Source organism: Odontesthes bonariensis, chromosome 21, assembly GCF_027942865.1.
Source record: "Odontesthes bonariensis isolate fOdoBon6 chromosome 21, fOdoBon6.hap1, whole genome shotgun sequence".
NCBI classification, from domain to species: domain Eukaryota; kingdom Metazoa; phylum Chordata; class Actinopteri; order Atheriniformes; family Atherinopsidae; genus Odontesthes; species Odontesthes bonariensis.
In genome coordinates, this window is record NC_134526.1 from 33,584,563 (window position 1) to 33,602,375 (window position 17,813).

Below are 17,813 nucleotides of genomic sequence, written 5' to 3' on the forward strand. Positions count from 1 at the left end.
TGCATCTACACATGCAATCAGACTCTGCCAACAACAGGTATTTGATACTGTACAGCACCTTGTTCTCCAAAGTAAAGTCTCAGTACATTTTTTGTTACACTTAAAGTCCTTATATGCCAGCATTTTGTGCATCTTGCAAGTTCTGACAGGAAAGTTGAGTGGAGTAAATGCCACTGAGAGAGGTTTCAACAATTCAGGATTGGCAAATGAAGTATATTAAAGAGTAACTCTTCTCTTTCAGGTTAGTGTTTACCTCCAGAACTGGTCCCATGTGTTGAGCTATGTCAACAAAGCAGAGTCTACACCGGAAATTGCCGAGGTAAGCCCCAGTTTAATTTTGTTCAAGTCCAGTTTCAAAGTCCTTCACTTATTGCTCTGTCTCCATTCCCTTTTCTGTAGCAAAGAGGAGAGCGAGATAGCCAGAATCAAGCTGTACTCACCAAATTAAAGTGCGCTGCAGGTATTGTACTCTGATGCAGTTTCACCCAGATCTGCTTAAAGTTTTAACCCCTTATCACGCTGGTAAAATCAGCCAAAGACATGTGGAATGCATACCTAAAAGAATCACAGAGCTTTTCACCCATGTTCCATGTGAATCCACATAAACACAGCAGTTGTGTATACAACAGGGTCAAGTAAAGAACTGTAGCAGGCCCATGGCTGGGGAGTTGGAGTAATGAGGGGTGAAAGACATAATTCCATAACTGCACTTCTTCTGTGAGTAAATATTGAGCGATTTCTGCCATTACAGAAAAACTTTGTTTCATTCTCCTTGTAGGACTGGCTGAGTTGGCCTCCAGAAAATACAAACCAGCTGCCAAGTGCTTCCTTCAGGCTTCTTTTGACCATTGTGACTGCCCAGAGGTAGGGTGATACACTGCAACTATCAAAACTTAATGCATGAATATCCAAACCTGCCTGTGGTCATTTTTGGTTCAAACTGGCCACAAATAATTCAGATCCAAGAGTGATAGAAGTAAAAGGTTAAATGGTAAACTGACTTCATGTGGAATTCCCCCCTGTGATGAATTGAATTCCAATTGGCTTGAATTGGACTTTATTATCTAAGTGCCTTGAGATGACATTTGTTTGTATTTGGCGCTATATAAATAAAAATGAATTGAATTGAATTGATAAATAAAGTATTTTATCTGTCTGTGTTGACCACTCGAAGCACTTTTCCGCTACAGGCCACATTCCCTCATACAGCGTTCCTTAGTCTATAGAGTGCAGCAGGCTGTGCAGGGCCTTTCTGTCTCACACATTCACACAACGATGAAGCCACCATTAGAAGCAATGTCAGGTTCAGTGTCTGACCACTTGTCAGAGGAAGCTGGGGATGGAACCAGCAACCCCCCGATTTGCAAACCTAGGCTCTTTCTCGGGAGCTACAGTCATGACAAAACTGAAACTAGGTTGATTAGTGCCAAAGGTTCCGATGTGCATCACACCACAAACATGAAAGGTGCCATTAAAAATGAGATTATAGAACAACAGCTTTAGATCAGTAAAATGGTAAATGGACTGTACTGGTAGAGCGTTTTCCTAGTCTAACTGACCACTCAAAGCGCTCCACCACTACATGCCACACTCACCCATTCACACATACAGCACGTACTAAGGTTCAAGGTTTTTTTTTTTTATTTGCCATTAGTGGGTAAACCAACAGTCCAGACACGTTGGAAGTCTTGTGCAGAGGCTCTCTCCTAGTCAACAGTTTAGGTAATACGAATCTTAAATAAGAAGTATAAAATATAGAAACACAATACTACTTTAGGAAATAAGGCACTGTAATAAGAAAAAAATATCAAATATGGAGACACTATACAAAAGGTGGTTGTTCTAAACAACATGAGAGAGCAATGTTAGGTGACAGAATAAGAAATGTTCTGGGGCTGTGGTGGGGGAGTAGAATAGAAAAATACTTTATTCAAATACTTAAAAATACTTTAGTAAGAGAGCGAGAGAGAGTTGTGTGGGAGTATTGCACTGATAGAATATTGCACATTTATCAGAAAATTGATCAGAGGGAATATGACACAGTCCCATGTTGCAGATGCCAGTAAAGTGAGGTAATATTGTGTTGTTTTCCACTTGTTCAGTAGTTTGGTTTTGCCATCAGCCTGACTGGCAGAAGAAGCTGTTGAAAAGCCAGTTTTATGTGATGATGCTGCTCTGCTGTCTCAGGTTGGATGTGCAGCGTTGTGTCTGAGCAGGGACTGAGCCGGATGGAGAGAGTCTCTGATGATTCCCTCTGCTCTTTTCAGACAGCGCTGCACATACAGAGTCCATGGAAGGAAGTTTTGTCCCTATAATCCTCTCTGCCTGTGTGGTGTTTCCATACCTCACAGGGATGCCTCTCCATCAGTCCTCTGCAGGCCTGGGTGAGAGGGCCATGGTTCAGACCAGCTTTCCTGAGCAGCCTGATGAAGTAAAGCCTTTGCTGGGTGGTGCTAAGAGTCCAGCTCAGGTCAGATGGAACCTGCAGTGCCTGTAACTGTCGGCCCTCTCCACCTCAGTCCCTTTGATGAGAGGCTGGAGAGGATGAGGATTCTCCCGGTATTATTTCCTTGGTCTTGTCTGCGTTGAGGATGAGGTCGTTCTCCTCTCCATAGATGAGGATGTTGTTAACCAGGGCCCTGTATCCTGACTTGTCTCCCCCCTTGATGAGCCCCAGGATGGGGGTGTCTTCAGCGTATTTAATGATGATGGTGTTGTCCTGGGTGGAGATGCAGTCATAGGTGTACAGGGTGAAGGGTTTGGGGTTAGCCCTATGGAGATCCTGTGCTGACTGTGAGCTCAGCAGACACCCGTCCTCCCATCCTCACCACCTGTGGTCTTTCTGTCAGGAAGTCCAGAATCCAGTTGCAGGTGGGGGTTGGGATGCCAAGGTCTGTCAACTTCCCAATCAGCTTGCCTGGGTGGATGGCGTTGAAGGCAGAACTGTAGTCCAGACAGCATCCTTTCTATACGTTCCATACATTCTGCTGCCTTCCAGGTGTTGCAGGGTATGGTGAAGGCCGGGCTATTGCTACCGTGTCGTCCATTGATCGATTTGGACGGTAGGCAAACTGGAGGGGGTGGACAGTGTCTGGGAACATGTGGTTGATGTGTGCTAGAACCAGTTTTTCTAGGTGACTGGTGTGAGTGGTGCTGGCCTCGGGGGTCTGTGGTTGCTATGGCTCTTCTGTAGCTTGTGACAGCCTGGATTCCCTGCCACATGCTGCATGTGTTGTGGTTGAGGTAGTAGCTTTCAAGTTTCTGGGAGTGAGCCCTTTGCTGCTCTGATGGCCTTCTGCGGCTCGTACGCTCTCGATCGTCCCCCTGTAGAAGGTGCACATGATGGGGGGCGGGGCTCCAGCTCTTCTTATTTTGCAGAGGAAGTGGAGGCGTTGGGGAGCCCTCTTGGCCAGTGATGAGGTGTTGGTGGTCCAGGACAGACCCTCTGAGACGTGCATCACCCAGGAACTTGGTGCTGCTCACCCTTTCCCCAGCAGTACCGTTGGTCAGTGGGTGGTGTTGGGTGTGTGCTCTCCTGAAGTCCACAACAATCTCTTTTGTCTTCTCCACCTCACTCCAGTAGTTTGTCTCATCGTTGTTGCTTAGAAGACCCACCACAGTTGTGTCGTCCGCAAACTTGATGATGGAGTTTGAGTTGTGCAGCGGCGTGCAGTTGTGGGTCAGCAGGGTGAAGAGGAGGGGGCTCAACACACATCCCTGGGGGGGCCTCCGTGTTCAGGGGTGGTGCAGGATGTGCTGCTGCCGACCCGCACTGCTTGTGGTCTCCCTGTCAGGAAGTCCAGCAACCACTTGCAAAGGGAGGTGTTCAGTCATGGCCGGTCCAGTTTGATGAGATGATTGTGTTGAATGCTGAACTGAAGTAGATGTGCTCCATGCTAATCCAGCCGGTGTGGATTAGCTGTGTGTTTCCTTGTTATTGTCCATAATTCTGAGTTAAAGACAAAGTGGTCTCATTCCCACACAGTCCATTTATCTTGGCATTCACCTCTAACCTGCAAGTTTTAATTTCCAGCTCTGCAATCTTGTGCAGAAGTGTGTTAAGATCCTCTGTGGAGAAGGGAGGCATCTTGCTTCTTCTTAGTGTTGGCCAAGTGCTAAGTTCCCAGTATTTCTAAATCCTGCTTCTGTTGTGTGTAGGCTGAGATGAATGCTATAGAAATGGTAAATGCACTGAATGGTTAGGGCGGATTATATAGAGCTTTTCTAGTTTAGTCGACAACTCAAAGCACTTTAAAGCTGCAGTCGGCAGGTTTTCAAAATTGCGAGTCTAAAGTCGGAAAATTTGAACTGATACAACTTTCAGGTCCCTCCCCCAACCTCTAACAAGCTCCGAATCGCCCCCCAAACCCCTCCCCCTCTGTGGACGAGGTTGTGCACGTGAGTTCACACCAGTGTGAGCGCACACAAGCTGGGGCAGACTCACGCTCAGCAGCGTGTGCACAAGCTGTGATTGACAGGTAGGATTCCTCCACCCTAACTTGATTGGTTAAAAACAGCCGGGAGCGCTCGGTTTTTACAAGAATGATTACAGGCTCCAGAGGGAGCTACAGAATTCGTTATTTTTCCTAAACAGCCTATTTAATATTCTACTTCCAGAATCCCATGACAGTTCAAGCTAATATGACTAAAAAAAAGTTGCCGACTGCCGCTTTAATACTACATGCCACATTCAGCCATTCAGTCACACACTCATACAGCACGTCTCAGTCTATACAAAGCATTTCATGTTTACTCATCATAACAGATAGTGAAAACTTTTCTGAAACACTAGAAGTAATGACTCAAGCACTACAGCTTCCACACCACCAGGAAAATCCTCTCTCAAATGTTTTCATTTAAAAAACTGAACAAGACTCAAAAGCCTCTTTCACACATATGTTGTGTTACAGATGCCAAACGGCTTGGTAAAATGAATTTGAATAAAATGAATAATTCTTTTACTTTTTGCCATCATTTCGGACACAGACAAATTCCACCAAGTGACAGTTTGAATACTTTTACAAAAGTGTATAGAAGTGTGGTACTTACATTCAGTGGAAGCCCCTGATGGTGACCTGTCAGTGATCCAGTTGACCGCTTTGTTTGCTGGTCTGTAATGGGAAGGCCCATTAAAAAGCAAACAGTGAATAATGGGAATTTCCACATGCATATTTGACATGGTTCTGCCCAGTTTCCAGGGCCAGCCCTGCTTAGAGCAGGTGGAATGCATGAATGAGACATCCTGGTGGACCCATGCTGACCCTGCTGTGCTCTCCCTGCAGCTGCTCTCTCCCAGTAACGTGGCTGTTTATGGAGGCCTGTGTGCTTTGGCCACCTTCGACAGGCAGGAGCTCCAACGGAACGTCATCTCCAGCAGGTAGATAAGTTCTACTTCTTACTGACTGAAACATTCACACACATGCATATGTGTATATATACACCGCTCCAAAAAATAAAGGGAACCCTAAAATAACACGTCATACATCTCAATGAATGAAATATTCCAATGAAATATACACAGCAGAATGTGTTGAGAACAAAGTACAATGAAGATGATCAGTGAGAATCAGAATGATCCACGGAGCTAACATGGATAAAACGGGCTGATCCAACTTCTGTGGAAACTCCTCCAGACAAGTCAGGCCTCCACCTGCCTGTGTGGCCTCCACCTGCCTGTGTGGCCTCCACCTGCCTGTGTGACCTCCACCTGCCTGTGTGACCTCCACCTGCCTGTGTGACCTCCACCTGTCTGTGTTGCCTCCACCTGCCTGTGTGGCCTCCACCTGCCTGTGTGACCTCCACCTGCCTGTGTGACCTCCACCTGCCTGTTTGACCTCCACCTGCCTGTGTGACCTCCACCTGCCTGTGTGACCTCCACCTGCCTGTGTGGCCTCCACCTGCCTGGCCATGCTCCTGATGAGGCGGCGGATCTCCTCCACCTGGATGAAAGCATCAGTCAGCTCCTGGTGCAACGTGGCGTTGGTGGATGGAACCAGACACGATGTCCCAGATGTGCTGGATTGGATTCAGGTCTGGGGAACGGGCAGGATTCAGGTCTGGGGAACGGGCAGGATTCAGGTCTGGGGAACGGGCAGGATTCAGGTCTGGGGAACGGGCAGACTTCAGGTCTGGGGAACGGGCAGGGTTCAGGTCTGGGGAACGGGCAGGATTCAGGTCTGGGGAACGGGCAGACTTCAGGTCTGGGGAACGGGCAGGATTCAGGTCTGGGGAACGGGCAGGGTTCAGGTCTGGGGAACGGGCAGGGTTCAGGTCTGGGGAACGGGCAGGGTTCAGGTCTGGGGAACGGGCAGACTTCAGGTCTGGGGAACGGGCAGGGTTCAGGTCTGGGGAGCGGGCGGGCCGGTCCATAACATCCATGCCTTCATCATGCAGGAGCTGCTGACACACTTCAGCCACATGAGGCCGAGCGTTGTCATGCATCAGAAGGAGCCCAGGACCCACTGCACCAGCATGTGGTCTCACACTGGGTCTGAGGTCTCATCCCGGAACCTAATGGCAGTCAGAGTACCTCTGGCTAGCACATGGAGGGCTGTGAGGCCCTCCAAAGAAATGCCTCCCCACACCATTACTGACCCCGCCTGAACGTGCTGCAGGCAGCAGAACCTTCTCCACGGGGTCTCAAGACTCCGGCTGTCACATGTCGTTTCCAGCTGTGTGTGTGTGTGTGTTAGGTTAGGTTTCTTTATTAGTCTCCACAAAGGAGAAATTTCTCTCGGAGACAGGGAGGTTACAGCACCATAAAACACATAAGAGGACAACACCAACAGACAACAATAAAATGTAAGGTACAGGCTCAGAAACATTGGATGTCCTAACCCACTGCCCCTGTCCCATCCAGTCCATACCCCCCCCCCCCCACCCCCACCACCACCACCACCACCACCACCACACACACACACACACACACACACCCCCAATACCAACCCATCCTCCAGAACCAAACACACATTCACTCTATGATAAATATCTAGAATTCCTTCATTCCATAATTTAAGAAAGATGGTACAAACAAGGATACATTCATTCATGTATACCCCCCTCTCAGCTAGTACCCTCATGGCCATTACTCCATTCCATTACCACCTACAGTACAAACACTAACTGCAGAGGTCCCTTTTTGTCACGTAAAACTACGTTTTTACTGCCCATGCGTTGGCTCCCAAATGGTAAAAATATGTTTTTACGTTTTTTTTTAATGGATTCTGAATCTATACATTCTAATGCACATTCTGTGTGATTTTTGTAATTATGTGATGAACAGAACTGACATAGATGGCATTCAAAAACTGGTGTCATCATCTGGACATTTTGATCATTAAGGCGGTAGCATGGTTGCCGCGTCTGTCACGGCGGTGGTGGACCGTGACGTCAAAATGACGTTTCAGGCCTGGCGCTTCCCTTGAACAGACAGCGCAGCGCGTTGTCGTGCACCAGTCGATTTTTGTAACTTGGCGGCGCCGAGCACAACGAACCGGATGGACCGATGTGAGACCAGGCTCAGTGAGGAGGTGCGTTTGTACAGGCAGCTGTACGAAACTGCAGTGAAACAGCACAGGGAGCACGTAAACTCCCAAAACTGCTGTACAGAGATTGGCAGAACTTTTGGGAAAGAGGGAGAGTTCTGTAAGAATGTGTGGAAGAAGCTACGGGACAGATACCTGAAGGCAAAGAAGAGGGCAGAGACTCTGTTGATGCCGGGGGCTTCAAACCTTCACCTCTTTTAACTGAATTAAAAAATTAAAATGATCCGAAAACTGCAGCAGTATCATTGATGACAGTATTCCTGCCCTTGACAGCGGCATTGTTTTCTTCTCCACTTTCGTGCTTGTAGAGTAGAGGTAACCTTAACGTAGCAGCGCCACCTCTGTGACGGAGAAAATTGCAACTACTGGCGCGCAACGACTTGCGCCACTATATAGGGTCCTATGGCGGGCACGAACTCGTGACGTCATCAACACCGCTCGCGCGAGCAGACGCGGCAACCATGCTAGAGCCTTTACGCCAATGGCTTTGCGTGAACTCAAGAACAATTTTGATAACGCTGCACTGATTGTTGTGCATTTCCGCATTTTGTCCAATCGCACGTGTCGGTTTCCAGAGGGTGGCGGTAAAGTAACATAAACAAACAACAAGAAGGAGAAGAAGACACGCGACAAGTCTAAGGAGGCGGTCTTATGAACAGGTTAGCTTTGCAACATGCGACACGACGCAAATCCTCTGACCCGGATATGTAAGTATCTAAAGTGCGACAGGCTGAAAGAGCGCACGTTTCACAAAAGCCCCGATCTCAGTTTGTTGTTGATTTTTGGTGGATACCCGCCTTGGTTTAGCTAAGGATAACTCGCTAATGGCGGCACCTAGAGACACGCAGTTTTGACCCACAAAGAGTTTAAAGTCTCAGCTTTCAAACGAGCCATAACATGTTTCAGTGGCCCTATCACATAATATGCTGTGACTGTACAAAAAACGTCAAAAAAATGGTTTAGAACGCTGGGATTCTTCGACATAATTCTGTAAAAACCGCTGGTAGTCAATGTGTTAATAGACTGAGGTATAAAGGAATGTTTGTAGCGATTGTGTTTACACAGAGGGAGTCTAAACCTCCTCCCAGAGTTTAAAAGAATATATTCCCCATTTAGTACATAACCACCATCTGATGCAATGACATTCGCCTGACTGATAGTGGCCTGCTCAAAGAGCTCCTGTGGGTTAAGGGGGGACATCACCCCCATAATCCTACCTGCTGTTTTAATGAGGCTTGAGATTTCTGCCCTGTGTTTTACCGTGAGATTGCCAAACCAGCAGGTAATCCCATAACGAAGAACAGACTCTATCGTGGCTCTGTAGAAGATTAACATGATGTTTTTACATACTCCAAAGACTCTAAGTCTGTGCAGAAAATGTAGACGCTGGTGTATTCTGGCACAGACATTAGCCGCTTTCGGACAGAGTAGTTATAGGAACGCAGTTATCAGAACTGTCCTACTCGAATTTCGTTCTGATAACTGTCCTTCTGTTTCAGTCTGCATTCGCACATGAGTCGGGACCTGATAGGGACTGATGCGGCGCGCGCAGCCGTCTGCTTCAGTGACGTGTTAGCCGTTTAGCGCCACATTCAAACACAAAACAAAACCCGTAAAAGTAATTAGAGAAGAAAAAACACCACAATGAATCTAATATGGAGAGCGGGGAGGCCACTGTGTTCATGGTCTGCATGATGGTGATATTAATCATGGACGATCACATCAGGCGTCTAATATCGAGGCTGGAAGAGCTCACAGAGAGTCAGGAGATACTTTTTCATTTCATGAAGGAAGAAAGGAGAGCAGAGCGCTGCAGACAAAGGAGAGCAGTGTAAGTTTAACTTATTAAACACCCGCCGGTTGTGTCTGTGTCTATGAGGAAACATTTCAGCCGTGATAGCATGACATGGGGCGTAGCTACCGACCACCACACACCTCCCTCAGATCGTTCTATAGAACCATGAAAAGACCCGACCTCGGAGAAGGAGCTAAATAGTTATAGGAACTAAGGGAGAAAGCCCCGAGTTCCTGTATGTCCGAACATGGGAGAAAACGGCCCCGCGGATTAAAAGGTTATTAGAACTGCCAAAGGTTCCTACAGTCCGAAAGCGGCTATAGGTCACCTGGGTACGCCAGCTGAGATCGCTGTCTATATGCACCCCCAGGTACTTAAAAGTGTTCACCTGATCAATAGTATGTAGTGTAGTATGTAGTGTGTGTGTGTATGTATGTGTATGTATGTATGTGTGTGTAATCTGTTTCCTTTTTTCTGTCCCCAGCTCCTTTAAATTATTTCTGGAATTGGAACCTCAGATCCGCGACATCATCTTCAAGTTCTATGAGTCCAAGTATGCGTCTTGTCTCAAGCTGCTGGATGAAATGAAGGTAAGAGCAGATCCTGAAACACCTTTTTAGATGTGCACAGCTTTAGAGCGACTGCAGCTGAGTGTGTCCATGTCATCTGATCTAAAGCCATTTCACTATCCCTTTGGACATGGTCCTAGTTTACTGGCAGAACTTTCTCCCAAGCTGTTAGTATTATTATAAACGTTGTTCTCTATGGTTTCATTTGTAGATGCTCTGTCATTGGACATTCTAACCTATAACTGCTATGTTAAGAATAGAATAGAAATAGAATAGAAAAATACTTTATTTGTCCCCTAATGGGGGAAATTCAAATTAGTCAAGTAGCTCAACATTTTTTTCAAATATTTACAATGATTGTATTAACAACAATAAAACAACAATAATAATACCAATTCTAGTAAAAAATATTACTACTAACTAATAATAATAACAATAAATGACTAAATAAACAAATAAAATTGTTTAAAAATAAAAAAAAGAATCAATCAATCAATTTGAGAAGAACTCAGCAGTCCCTGTTAAAAAGCCTTCTGGCTGTGGGGAAAAAGGACCTCCTGAAGCTCTCAGTCCTGCAGATTCTCACTGCAGCTGCTCCTCTGTCCTGCAGGATGCTGTGGAGAGGATGTTTATTATTCTCCATCACAGAATCTAACTTCCTCCTCCTCCGTTGCTCCACCACAGCACCAAGAGGGTCCAGCCTGCCTACAACAGAACCAGCCTTTTTCACCAGTTTGTCCAGGCACCTACAGTTTGCGTCTGTAGTGCAACTCCCCCAGCAGACAGCAGCATAGAGCAGTGCACTCTCAGTGATAGTGTGATAAAACATGCTCATCATATCACTGCAGACATCGAAGGACCTGAGCCGTCTCAGGAAGAAGAGACGGCTCTGGCCCCTCCTGTACATTGCGTCTATGTTGGCAGACCACTCCAGTTTATTATCCAGCACCACCCCCAGGTATTTGCAGGTCTGAACAGTCTCTATCTCCCCTCCATCAATGCAGACTGACTGGTATGGGGTTTTAGATCTCCTGAAGTCCACCACCAGCTCTTTGGTTTTGGTGGTGTTCAGGAGCAAACCGTTCTTTTTGCTCCAGTCAGTAAAGGCCTCCACAAGGTCCCTGTACTCCTTCTCCTGTCCACCGCGCACACATGCCACAACCGCCGTATCATCAGAATACTTCTGAATGTGGCAGGACTCTGAGTTGTACCTGAAGTCTGATGTGTACAGGGTGAAAAGAAAAGGAGCCAAAACAGTACCCTGCGGTGCCCCAGTAATGCATTCCAGTGTTCCAGAAACACATCTCCCCATCCTGACATACTGTGGTCTGGCAGACAGATAGTCTATAATCCATGATGTCAAGGAGGGGGCCACACCCATACCGAGCAGCTTGTCTTTCAGTATGGGAGTGTGTTTTAACAACACACAGTTAAACATATTTGTTTCTATGAATGATTTAATCAAATGCATCCCTAATTAAATTATGCATGTCCAAACATTTCTTGCTGCTGAATGTGGTGAAAACAGATTCCATTACTGCTTTCATGTATCAGTTGAGGCGTTTTGCCACAGAAGACGTCTTCGTTAACTGGCTGCTGAGTGACAGATTGCTGCATTGTGGGTTAGAATGGCGAGTTCTGCAGTGCCGGCTTGTCCTAGCATGTTTCATCTTGACAGTTCAGAGGCAGATCAATTTCAACCCACTTTATGGATGACAGCGATGTGACACCAACGACTAGCATTGCAATAATGCTTTTAGCCCAATACACCTAGGGGCCACAGACCCCTTTAACATGTGTTTTTTAAGTCGGTGTTAATAAAAGTCATTGCCTCACTCGGTGCATTGAAGACCTTGAACCGATCCTTGTGCTTTATCCGGAGCCTCGCTGGGAAAAGTAAGCCGTGCTCCACCTTCAGCTCCCGTAGCATCCGCAGGGGCTCGGTGTATCCACGCTGCTGCCGCATCACTTCAGGCGTGATGTCCGGGAAAATCAGCACCTTGTTGCCTTTATACTCCAGTCGTGGTTCCCTCCGAAGGCGAAGTATGAGCTCCTTCTCCGGATAGAAGTGGACCCTGGGGGCGGTCTGTGGCGTAGTGGGTACAGCAGCTGTTGGAGGCGGCTGCAGGGTCCGGTGTGCCCGGTCGATAACCACCAGTGACCGAAAGCTGCCCTCTCCAAGAAGCTTTGGGATTAATTCCTCGACGAATTCTGTTGGTTTACCTCCTTCTGCATGCTCAGGTATGCTGATAATTTTGATATTATTGCGACTCGACCGGCCCTCGAGGTCATTCACTTTTAGCTTGAGCGCGTTGTTATCATCTTTCAGGCCAGAGATCGTCTTCTCCAAGCAGGTGATGCGGCTCTCATGGTCCAGCATTTGCTCTTCCACCGGCTCTACCTTCTCCATTAGCTCATTTTGAGAGCTCTGCACCATCTAAAGTGTCTGCTCTAACTTGTCAAACCTGTCGTTAATTTTTTTTTTTTCAAGGATCTTGTCTGCAATTTTTTCCCAGATTAACGGCATCTGCTCCGTGTCGCTGCCGTCAGATTCATGACTTGTCTGATCACCGCTAGCACTGTTAGCACTAGCATTAGCAGAGGATGGTTGATATAACTCAACGTTTTGATACTTCTTCTTCGGCATGTTATTGCATAAACTTAACTGGATACGCTCCTCGTGTGTGAAATTATTCCCGAGGCTGATGGAATTTGTGATAATGTGTACTAATAATTATAAATCATAATGTCCGTCCAAGGCTTGTCCTTGTTGGTGTCTTTATTGTACACACTAACACAACTGTAACAACATGTTCTCTGACTGCTGTCTGGCTAATCCTGTACATCTCAGTTGTTATAAGTTCCGGTCTATAAGTAAATCTATAGGTGACAGAGGTAGGTTATCCCTCTGGTGGTGTGGGGGTAGTACTGCATAAAATATATTCAGGATACCACATCCCTCCCCTCTTAAGTTTAAAGTATTCCAGTGAAATTAACTTTAACAGTCACCTTCAGTATTAACCTTACTTTGACTATACAGTGAAATTATATACTGAATCTCAATAACAACCTAAGATTTCTTACAATAACTAAACTATGTTACTGTACTTCTCTTACAGGTTAAAGGTCAAATGCCAACAAACAACTGAAATAACTATGGCAAGGCTTGTTTACAAATGTTTTTTCTTTTCTTTTTTTTTACATTTTTTTTTTTTCTTCTTTTTTTTTTCTAACTAGGAAGGTTGGGTAGACTGCCAAACCTTCCAGTGCATATCCCAGAGCGTATTCTGACTCTTTCTTGAGGGATGTCATTTCTAACTAACAAAGTCTCTCAGATATGCAGGAGTCTGTCTGGTGCGTGCAGATCTGCGTAGCACAGGTGTCTGTTCAGCTCCTGTCTCTGGCAAATGTTCAGCTGGAGGATGAACCTGGGCTGGCTCAGCAGGCTGCTCAGTCACTTCCCCTCCTACGGCTGTTGGAACGACCGGGTCTGCAGGCACGACCTCCACTGCTTGCTCTGGCAACTGCAGGCTGTCAGGCTCTCCTCTCACCTCAGGACTGGACATGTCGTTCGATGATGCGTGACGCTTGCGAATCTGGTCGACGTGACGTCTCATCACGCGTCCATCTCCTGTCTGTACCGTGTAGGATACGGGTCCAGTGTTCTCATCTACTACTGCTGGTATCCACTTCGGTCCATGGCTGTAGTTACGAACGTATACGTCATCTCCAGATGCAAAACTTCTCCACTTACTGTGTGTGTCGTGATGTTCTTTTTGTTTGAGTTGTTTCTTACGAATCTTTGACTTCACATCAGGCAGCAGAAGATCCAGTGTGGAACGCAGTCGTCTGGACATGAGCATTTCAGCGGGTGACAAGCCAGTAGTACTTTGTGGTGTAATTCTGTAGTTGAACAGAAATCTGGCTATTTTTGTTTCCAGTGTGTCTCCTTTTGTTTTCTTAATTCCTTGTTTGAATGTCTGCACGGCTCTTTCCGCGAGCCCGTTGGATGATGGGTGGAAAGGTGCGGATGTTTTGTGCTGTATTCCATTCTGTTTCAGGAATGTTTCGAACTCTTGACTGGTAAAGCATGTTCCGTTGTCAGATACTATGGTCTGGGGTAGCCCATGTATACTAAAACATTGTCTCAACTTTTCAATAGTCACCTGACTTGTTGAACTGTTTGTTGGGTATACATCAATCCATTTGGAATGTGCATCGACGATGATCAGGAACATCTTTCCAAGGTAAGGACCGGCATAATCGATATGCAGTCTGCTCCAGGGCGTTTCAGGCCACTCCCATGGATGAAGCGGCGCCCCTGCAGGACACTTCCTGTTTTCTTGGCAGGTGTGGCAGGACTGAACTTCCTTCTCGAAGTTCTCGGAATCCATTCCTGGCCACCACACAAATGAGCGTGCTAAGCCTTTCATCCTGGATATGCCTGGGTGTGTGGCATGCAGCTGTTTCAGTATCACACTCCTTCCTTTCTTCGGAACTACCACTCTCAACCCCCAGAGTACACATCCATCTCTCACACTTAGTTCCAGCTTTCTCTTACTGTACGGTTTGAACGCTGTATCCACCTCCTTTGGCCATCCTTTCAGGCACCAGAGTAACACTTGCGACAGTGTCTCATCTTTGGCTGTCCACTGCTTCACCTGAGCTGTGCTGATTGGTGTATCGTCCATCACATCCAGCATAAGGACTTGGTCGGCGTCGTCCTCTTCCTCCGTCTGTGGTAGAGGCAACCTGCTCAGTGCGTCTGCGTTTGCATGTTCTTTTCCAGGTTTGTAAATGATTTTGTATTCGTATGCTCGTAGCAGGATTGCCCATCGCTGCACTCTCGGTGAACCAATCTGAGGAACCGGCTTCTTCTCATGGAAAAGCGATATCAGCGGTTTGTGGTCAGTGCTGATTGTAAACATTCGTCCATAGATGTACTTGTGGAATGTCTTTATTCCGAAGATGATGGCTAAGCTCTCTTTATCCAGTTGCGAGTATCGCTTCTCGGCTGGTGTCAGCGTGCGTGACATAAAACCTAATGGTTTCTCACTGCCATCTTCCATGACATGGGACAATACGGCACCTACTCCGTATGGTGAGGCGTCGCATGCCAGTACCAATTCTTTGTCTGCTGAGTAGTGACTCAGGACTTTGGCTGATTTCAGCATCTGTTTGGACAATCGAAAAGCATCTTCCTGCTCTTTGTTCCAGGTCCACTGGGACTCTTTTCTCAGCAACTGATGGAGCGGAGCTAAGCGTGTGGCTAGGTTAGGGAGAAACTTGTTATAGTAATTCAGTAAACCAAGGTAAGCTTTCAATTCGGTCACTGTGGTTGGCTGTGGAGCCTCTTCAATGGCTGTCACCTTGCTTTGCACTGGGTGCAGGCCTTCCGCATTGATAATGTGACCTAAGTACTCCACCTCGTTTTTCAGGAATGTACACTTGCGTCTGTGAAGTCGCAGGCTGGCTTCCTTCAGTCTCCTCAGTACCTCGTCCAGCTTTTTTAGATGCTCAGCTTCATCTTTCCCTGTCAATAATATGTTGTCTAAATACACAGCTACTCTAGGCAGGCCCTGTAGCAAGCTTTCCATGGTTCTCTGGAAAATTGCTGGAGCAGCTGACACTCCGAAGGGAAACCTATTGTAGGTGAACAGTCCACGATGTGTGTTGACTGTTAAGTATTTCTTGGATTCTTCATCCATCACAATCTCCTGATAAGCATGACTTAAATCTAGCTTGGAAAACTGTTTCCCTCTTCCCAGTGTATTAAACAAATCATCCACTCGGGGAATGGGGTACTGCTCTAGGGAGGAGGCGTTGTTGACTGTTAATTTGTAATCACCGCAGATCCTGGCAGAACCATCCGGCTTCAGGACAGGTACGATGGGTGCTGCCCACTCAGCATACTTTACTGTTATGATGCCCTCTCTCTGCAGTCTATCAAGCTCCTCTTCAACTTTTGCTCTCATGGCATACGGAACTGAGCGGGGTTTGTAGAACTTGGGACAGGCTTCAGCTGACACTCGAATTGTTGCTTTCATGCCTTTTAACATGCCTAGCTCTTCTTTAAAAACATCTTCATGCTTTGAAAGTACTTGCTGTAGCCCTTGTTTCTCTGTTCTCACATGTTTTATCTCATCCCATTTCAGCTTCAGTGTCTCCAGCCATGCTCTTCCTAGCAAACTAGGTCCAGTACCCTTCACTACCACTAGGGGCAGTGTCTTCACTTGCTGGCCATAGATCACTTCCACATCTGCTACTCCTACAACTTTAATTTTCTCTCCTGTGTAAGATCTCAGTGTAAGCTTGGTTTCTTTTAGTTGTAGGCGCTTGTTTTCTTTCCACATTTCATTAAAGTTTGTCTCATTCATGACACTCACGCTACATCCAGTGTCAATCTCAAAGTTTACTTTCTTCCTATTCACCTCCATCTTTACTTCCAATGGCTTAATTCTTTTGATTGAGGTTTCTGCTTTAATGCAAGCTAACGTGAATGCTTCCTCTTGCTCTGATGAACTATCATCTTGCCTCTCACATACCTTGTGTGCTTTCTGTGGGCGTGCGCGTCGCTCTTCTCTGTTTGGTTTCTTTTCATCTGGTCGCGAGCTCCCTTTTAGTTTTATTTCAACAAGCTTTGGCGATGTGCCCTCCTTTTCCACAAGCGTAACACTTTGCTTCTTTAAACTTGCACTCGCCTGCACTGTGTTGCTTTCCGTTGCATCTGTAGCACTCTTTCTTTTTCCAATCACCCTTTCTCTCCTTTCCTTCCGTTTTCACACTGTTGCAAGCCAACGGGGCTTTGGATTGAAGGTCTTGTACATTCTTACTGGCGGCTTCGGCAGCTACGGCAATTTTAAATGCCTTCTCAAATGTTAACTCAGTTTCGGACAACAAACGTCGTTGAATCCTATCATCATTGATTCCGCAAACGAGGCGATCCCTTAACATTTGCTCCAGTGTAGTGCCAAAGTTACAATCCTGAGCTAGTCGTCTCAGCTCGGCTACGTATGCACTCACAGTTTCACTAGGCTGACGGGCACGAGAGTCGAATTTGTATCTCTGCACAATCTCACTTGGTTTAGGATTGAAGTGGTCTTTCATTATAGTGACTATCTGGTGGTATGTTTTCATGCTGGGCTTATCTGGACTCACCAGGTTCCATATGAGCTTGTATGTGGCTGGTCCCACAACGCTAATGAGGATAGCTCTTTGCTTATGTCCATCATCAATTCCATTAGCTTCGAAAACCTGATCTAGAATATCGCAGTACTCTTCCCAAGTCTGCTCCTTCGAATCAAATGCTGACAGATTTCCTACCGTCACATTCATCTTTGTTTCACGTGCTCTGGTCCTGCGTCCACCCTTTTGTTAGCACCGTTTCGTCTTTCGTCCGCCACTTGTCTCAATCAATCCACCGTCATCTTCAGTCAAGCACTTGTCATCGTCCTTGCATTCTCGTCGCCAATATGTGATAACGTGTACTAATAATTATAAATCATAATGTCCGTCCAAGGCTTGTCCTTGTTGGTGTCTTTATTGTACACACTAACACAACTGTAACAACATGTTCTCTGACTGCTGTCTGGCTAATCCTGTACATCTCAGTTGTTATAAGTTCCGGTCTATAAGTATATCTATAGGTGACACAGGTAGGTTATCCCTCTGGTGGCGTGGGGGTAGTACTGCATATAATATATTCAGGATACCACATCATTATATGCGAGACTGTCAAAATGATAAATTGAAATATTGTCACGGAGGAGCTCCTGAAAGCACGTCTACTCAATGCGCTGCAGCGCCCCCGAAGCTTTGTCTTTGAATGGAAACTGTATCCATGTCTTGTCTTTTCTCCAGGACGAAGCCTCAGAAAAGTACTTTTCAAATTGACTTTCAAGTGCC

At 46.4% G+C, this 17,813-nt stretch overlaps 1 protein-coding gene across 1 annotated transcript in view; it reads left to right on the forward strand.

Moving 5' to 3' along the window:
• gps1 (G protein pathway suppressor 1) overlaps positions 1–17,813 on the forward strand; it is a 65,740-nt gene that overhangs the window by 40,774 nt on the left and 7,153 nt on the right. Inside the window, exons 6-10 of the mRNA XM_075454952.1 lie at positions 242–319; positions 400–460; positions 779–864; positions 5,283–5,377; positions 9,824–9,929. Coding sequence (XP_075311067.1) covers positions 242–319; positions 400–460; positions 779–864; positions 5,283–5,377; positions 9,824–9,929 — 426 coding nt within the window. The remainder of the gene's footprint in view (positions 1–241; positions 320–399; positions 461–778; positions 865–5,282; positions 5,378–9,823; positions 9,930–17,813) is intronic.